The sequence below is a fragment of the Ammospiza caudacuta genome, chromosome 3 (genome assembly GCF_027887145.1).
Source record: "Ammospiza caudacuta isolate bAmmCau1 chromosome 3, bAmmCau1.pri, whole genome shotgun sequence".
Lineage (NCBI taxonomy): Eukaryota > Metazoa > Chordata > Aves > Passeriformes > Passerellidae > Ammospiza > Ammospiza caudacuta.
In genome coordinates, this window is record NC_080595.1 from 118815412 (window position 1) to 118821411 (window position 6000).

At 60.2% G+C, this 6000-nt stretch overlaps 1 protein-coding gene across 1 annotated transcript in view; it reads left to right on the forward strand.

The window, feature by feature from the left end:
- Positions 1 to 3175, forward strand: part of DNMT3A (DNA methyltransferase 3 alpha) — a 39863-nt gene extending 36688 nt beyond the window's left edge. Inside the window, exons 19-22 of the mRNA XM_058801764.1 lie at positions 572 to 657; positions 1127 to 1196; positions 1418 to 1536; positions 2707 to 3175. Of these exons, the coding sequence (XP_058657747.1) occupies positions 572 to 657; positions 1127 to 1196; positions 1418 to 1536; positions 2707 to 2848 (417 nt within the window). The 3' untranslated portion in view covers positions 2849 to 3175. The remainder of the gene's footprint in view (positions 1 to 571; positions 658 to 1126; positions 1197 to 1417; positions 1537 to 2706) is intronic.
- Positions 3176 to 6000: the final 2825 nt, after the last annotated feature.

A 6000-nucleotide genomic window follows, 5' to 3' on the forward strand; every position in this document is an offset into this window, starting at 1 on the left:
GAAGAAAAGGTTTCATCAGAAGGCTGGCTAAGAATAGAATAGAATCAGAAAGAATGAATAACAAAGGCTCTGTCTCAGACTCTCTGTCTGAGCCAGCTGACTGTGATTGGCCATTAATTATAAACATCCAACATGAGCCAATCAAAAATCCACCTGTTGCATTCCACAGCAGCAGATAACCATTGTTTACATTTTGTTCCTGAGGCCTCTCAGCTTCTCAGGAGGAAAGGTCCTAAGAAAAGGATTTTTCATAAAAAGATGTGTGTGACAGTGTCCCACAATCTCCAGATTATATCCGGGTAGCAATGCTTGGCTCCTCCCTCTGGGTGGAGCATCTCACAATGGGATGTTATAGTTCTTATCAGCCATGCAGTGACATTCAATAGCTGTTAGCAGCAGATTGTGGTCACTCAGAGAGAGAGATAAGGCAAACTTCCCACTTGACAAAGATAATCTGTGATGCAGATGGCAATAGAAAACATCTTGCATTGCCATGTGGAGCACACAGCTGCCCAGCCCCACTGGGCCTAAGCCCAGGGACAGGTCTGACCCTTGTCCCTCCCTCCCTCAGTCCAACCCTGTCATGATCGATGCCAAAGAAGTGTCTGCAGCACACCGGGCACGCTACTTCTGGGGGAACCTGCCGGGCATGAACAGGTGAGCAGGCAAAGCTGAGCCCCTGGGTGCTCTGGGAGGGTGGGCTGTGCTCCTGGGGGGCTCTGGGAGGGTGGGCTGCACTCCTGGCTCATCCCTCAGCCCAGCTATGCCTCTGGGGGTCCCCTGAGCCTGGTCAGGGCTGGGCAGGAGCAGGAGTCTGACAAAGAGGTGATGGCACACCCTGGAACCCTGTGGTGGTTCCCCGTGGCGGTATCTGGTCCTGTCCCAGCTCTCTTGTGCTGCAGGGGTGGCACTGAGCTGGCCTTTGTGTCCCTCTTGGGTGTTGGCTGTGTAGTGGCCATAGATGGGCTCCCACAGCCCATTACCTGCCACACACCCCCAAAACAGCCATGGCCACCTTGTGACCCCCACAAACCCCAGCTGGAGACCTGCCCTGTGCCCACGGTGGGGAGGGGACAGGGTGGGGACACAGTGCCGCCACCCCCTGCCCACCATGTCTGTCCCCCAGGCCGCTCGCATCCACCGTCAATGACAAGCTGGAGCTGCAGGAGTGCCTGGAGCACGGCAGGATAGCAAAGGTCAGCCTGGGCTGGGGGTGAGGGGGCCTGAAGGGGGCAGGAGGGGGGTCCCAGTGCTGTCAGCAGCAGTCCCAGGCTGCAGGGTGGGGGTCCCAGTGCTGTCAGCAGCAGTCCCTGGGTCATTGGGATGCAGGATTGGGGTTCCAGGAGGGATCAGTGGGGCTCCCAGGGTGGGAGTTGCTCCATGCCAGCCCAGCCTGACCAGCCCGTGCCTCTTGCAGTTCAGCAAAGTGAGAACCATCACCACCCGCTCCAACTCCATCAAGCAGGGCAAGGACCAGCACTTCCCCGTGTTCATGAACGAGAAGGAGGACATCCTGTGGTGCACAGAGATGGAGAGGTAGGGGACAAGGAGAGGACATCCTGTGGTGCACAGAGATGGAGAGGTAGGGGACAAGGAGAGGACATCCTGTGGTGCACGGAGATGGAGAGGTAGGGGACAAGGAGAGGACATCCTGTGGTGCACGGAGATGGAGAGGTAGGGGACAAGGAAGGAGGACATGCTGTGGTGCATGGAGATGGAGAGGTAGGGCAGGTGGGCCAGACACAGACCCCAACCCTGATCTAATGAGACCTTTGCTGGGCTCAGGGTGTCCCCAGCAGGCTGCAGGGTCCCAGATAGTGCAGTGCTGTTTGGGACAGACTGTCCAAGCTCCCAAGCAGTTCTCAGCCACAGGCAACCTTGGCAAGCTTAAGTCGTATCAGCTCTTTAGTGATTATCAGTTCATTGTGATTTCAGCTCTCAGCTTGCTAGGTGCCTTGGACAGATGCAGGGAGAGAGAGGAGAAGGCTGTGTGGGGTTCCACAGGAGAATTTCCACAAAATTCTTTATTGAATTATTGATTCAATAAAGAATCAATCTTTATTGATTCTTTTGTGAAGGTTCCCAGTGACAGCTCTTCTGCCCAAGCTGGGCAAAAACAGCACTTTATATAGGGTACAGGTACAGAAATTGTCCAATAGCAAGGGTTAAAGGGAAGTGACCTATAGGGTTACAGAGAGATAAACACGGGTTAAAAGAAGGTGACCTATAGGGTTCCAGAGAGATAAAACAAGGGTTAAAAGAAGGTGACCTATAGGGTTACAGAGAGATAAGCAAAGGTTAAAGGAAGGTGACCTATAGATAAACACGGGTTAAAAGAAGGTGACCTGTAGGGTTACAGAGAGATAAACAAGGGTTAAAAGAAGGTGACCTATAGGGTTACAGAGAGATAAGCAAAGGTTAAAGGAAGGTGACCTGTAGGGTTACAGAGAGATAAACAAGGGTTAAAGGAAAGTGACCTGTAGGGTTACAGAGAGATAAACAAGGTTAAAGGGAAGTGACCTATAGGGTTACAGAGAGATAAGCAAAGGTTAAAGGAAGGTGACCTGTAGGGTTACAGAGATAAGCAGGGGTCCAAAGGTGGAAGAGGGGCTTCCAGCCCCTTCACCATGACTTGGCATTCCCTATCTTGGGCTGCTGAAGGCCACACCTGTGCCTGCCACGCTGACCCGTCCCCGTGTCCCGCAGGGTGTTTGGCTTCCCCGTGCACTACACGGACGTGTCCAACATGAGCCGCCTGGCCCGGCAGAGACTGCTCGGCAGGTCCTGGAGCGTGCCGGTGATCCGCCACCTCTTCGCGCCCCTGAAGGAATACTTTGCCTGCGTTTAGAGATGGGCAGGGACTGGCCACACTCACGGAGCGAGTCGGTAACAAACCCATCCACGCCAAGAGAAGTGAACACACGGAATGAGAGAAGAGTCAGCACCCAGAAGAGAGACGGGATTTCACAGCCCGACGGGAACCCAGCACGCGTCTCCCCGAGCGAAAGGGGTCGGTGTCCTCTCCGGAATTTCCCAGGATCAGCTTTAGCTATTTAAAAACAAACAGAAACCACAAGAAGCAAACAAAAACAAAAAAAAACAACGAAGATGGTAAAAACAAACGACGACGAAACAGAAGAAAAAAAAAAAAAACAAAGAAGAAAAGAAACCAAAACCTATTTTTTTTTTTTTTTTTGTAACCTTTTAATTTTCCGCTCTTTTCTGGCTGGGTTTTCCTGTCGGTTTGGTTTCCACTTCTCGGAGCAGCAGGCGAGACGAGACGCCAGCGCCGCTCTCGGAGAGGGGGAAATGGCAGCGGGGGGAAAGCCCAGCGGGGAGGGAGGCGGAGGAGGCAAAGGAGACCCTGCTCTGCTCCGAGACCGCTCTGAGACCGCTCCGCTCCGTCCGCGCCAGCAGCGCCCGGCCGGCCCGGCCCCGGCCCCGGCGGCTGAGCCTCGCTCTGTTCCACCAGCACCGCTCTCCGGTGACATGGAGCCGACCCGGCAGGGAGGCCGGGAACACACACACCACACACACACCTTTTCTACAGTATTTTGGGTGCCTACCACACGGGAAACCTTGAAGAGAGCAGATCCTAGAAGCCGCTGTTACCTCTTGTTTACAGTTTATATATATATGATAGATATGAGATATAGATATATATATATATAAAAGGTACTGTTACTACTGTACAACCTGACTTCATAATGGTGCTTTACACAGCGGGGTGAGTCGAGACATCAGCTTCCACGTTGCCTTACGTGCCGGGCCTTTCCGAGCGAGCGGCAGGGCCGGGGCGGCCAGGCGGAAGCGTCTCCATCCCGAGTCATGCAATAACCTTTTTCTGTCCCGAACGGAAGCGCCTCGGCGGTGCCCCCCTGCCCCGCCGGCGCCGCCCCGCAGCGTACTGGTGCTCTTCTGCGTACGTGGCATCCGCCAGGGCCCGTGCCGGCCGCGCCCCGCCGTCCCGCGGGGTGGCACGGGGGCGCCGGCGGGGCAGGGGGCACGCGGCGGTGCCGGAGCGCGGCCGGGGCGCTTCGGGCATGGCGCGGGGATGGCCGCGGCTCCCGGACCCTGGTGCTACATCCGCGGGGCCGGGCTGGCGGCAGGAGGGCGATGCCCCGGCGAGCCGGGAACGGGACCCCGGCACCGCGGCCACCGGGCCATCGCTCCCCTGCCCGCGCGCGGTTCGGAGCGGCGAGCGCGTTCCCTCGGTGCCCGCCGGGGTGACGATGGTGGCAGTGGCAGTGTCCCCTCGGCGCCCGCCGGGGTGACGGTGGTGGCAGCGGTGGCAGTGTCCCCTCGGTGCCCGCCGGGGTGACACGGCACGGTGGCGGTGGCAGTGTCGGTGCTGGCGGTGGGAGCGGAGCAGGTGCTGGCGGTGCTGCGGTGGATGGTGCTACGCTCCGGGGGCAGGCACTGGTGCTAGGGCGCGGGGAGGCTCCCGGGGCCGTCGCTGTCTCCTCTCTAACTGTGAAAGGTGCGGGCCCGGGGCCGCGCTCGCTGCGGGGTGCTGGCTAATGGCAGCGAGCCGCGGCCCGAGCCCCCGAGGTGCTGGGACCGACGGCGGCGAGGGGCCCCCGGCTCCCCTCCCTGCTGGTGCTACTGGGGGCTGGGGGGCCCCTCTGGGTGCGGGGGGCACGGGGAGCTGAGCTGGCACGGGCGGCCGCGGTGGGGGCACCGCAGGGCCTGGCTGTGCCGGGGAGTGAGGGTGGCAGGCGGAGGGCACCGGCCCTGGGCACCGGGCTCCTGCTCGCTCCCGGGGCCGGGTGGCACAGCACGGCACGGGGTGGCACAGAATGGCACAGGACCGCTGCACCGGGCACGGGTCCTGCCCGCCTGCTGCTGTCTGAGCCCATAAGCCAGTCTGTGGGGCTGGCATGGCCCCGGGCGTCCTGTGTGGGGCACGGTGGGCACTGTGGGTCCCGCATGGATTCACTGCGCTGGCTGTGGGTCCTGCATGGCCTTGCAGCACTGCTGCAGGTCCTGCATGGCTCTGTGCCCCTGGCTGTGAGTCCTGCATGGATCCACTGCACTGGCTGTGGGTCCTGCACGGCTCTGTGCCCCTGCCTGTGGGTCTTGCATGGTCCTGCAGCACCGCTGCAGGTCCTGCATGACTCTGTGCCTCTGCCTGTGGGTCCTGCATGGATCCATGGTGCTGCCTGTGGGTCCTGCACAGTCCCACAGACCTGGGTGCTAGTGCTGCATGGCCCTGCAGGGCTGATTGCAGGCCCTGCGTGGCCTCGCCGTGGCAAATGCAGGGCCTGCACGGCCCTGTGGCACTGGGTGCTGATCCTGCATGGCCTTGAGGTGCTGGGTGCTGGTCCTGCACGGCCCTGCGACGTTGTTGGCAGGTCCTGCACGGCTCTGTGGCACTGGGTGCTGGTCCTGCATGGTCCTGCGGCTCCGGGTGCTGACCCTGCATGGTCCTGCGGCTCCGGGTGCTGACCCTGCATGGCGGTCCTGCGGCTCCGGGTGCCGGTGCTGCCCGGTGCTGCGGGTTCTGCACGGCCCCGCGCTGGGTTTGGGGGTCCCAGGGGCCCCCGGGGCCGGCCCGGCTCAGCCCAGCCCTGCAGCTCTTCCTGGGACCCCTGGCCCTGCTGCACCTTTGGGGGCTGGGTCCCAGCAGGTGCTGCAGCGTTGGCGTGGCCGCTGCCAGTGCCGGTTCGGGTGCTGGTTCTGGTGCCAGTGCCGGTTCCGGTGCTAGTTCTGGTGCTGGTGACAGTTGTGTCCCAGTTCTGGTGCTGGCGCCGGTTCTGTGCTGGTTCCGGTGCCGGTTCGGTGCTGGTGCCGGTGCCAGTTCTGGTGCCAGTTCCAGTGCCAGTTCTGGTGCCGGTTCTGTGCCAATTCTGGTACCGGTGCCGGTTCTGGTGCCGGTTCCAGTGCCAGTACCAGTGCCAGTTCTGGTGTCGGTTCCGGCGCTGGTTCTGGTGCCAGTTCTGTGCCAGTTCTGACGCCAGTGCCAGTTCTGGTACCAGTGCCGGTTCTGGTGCTGGTTCT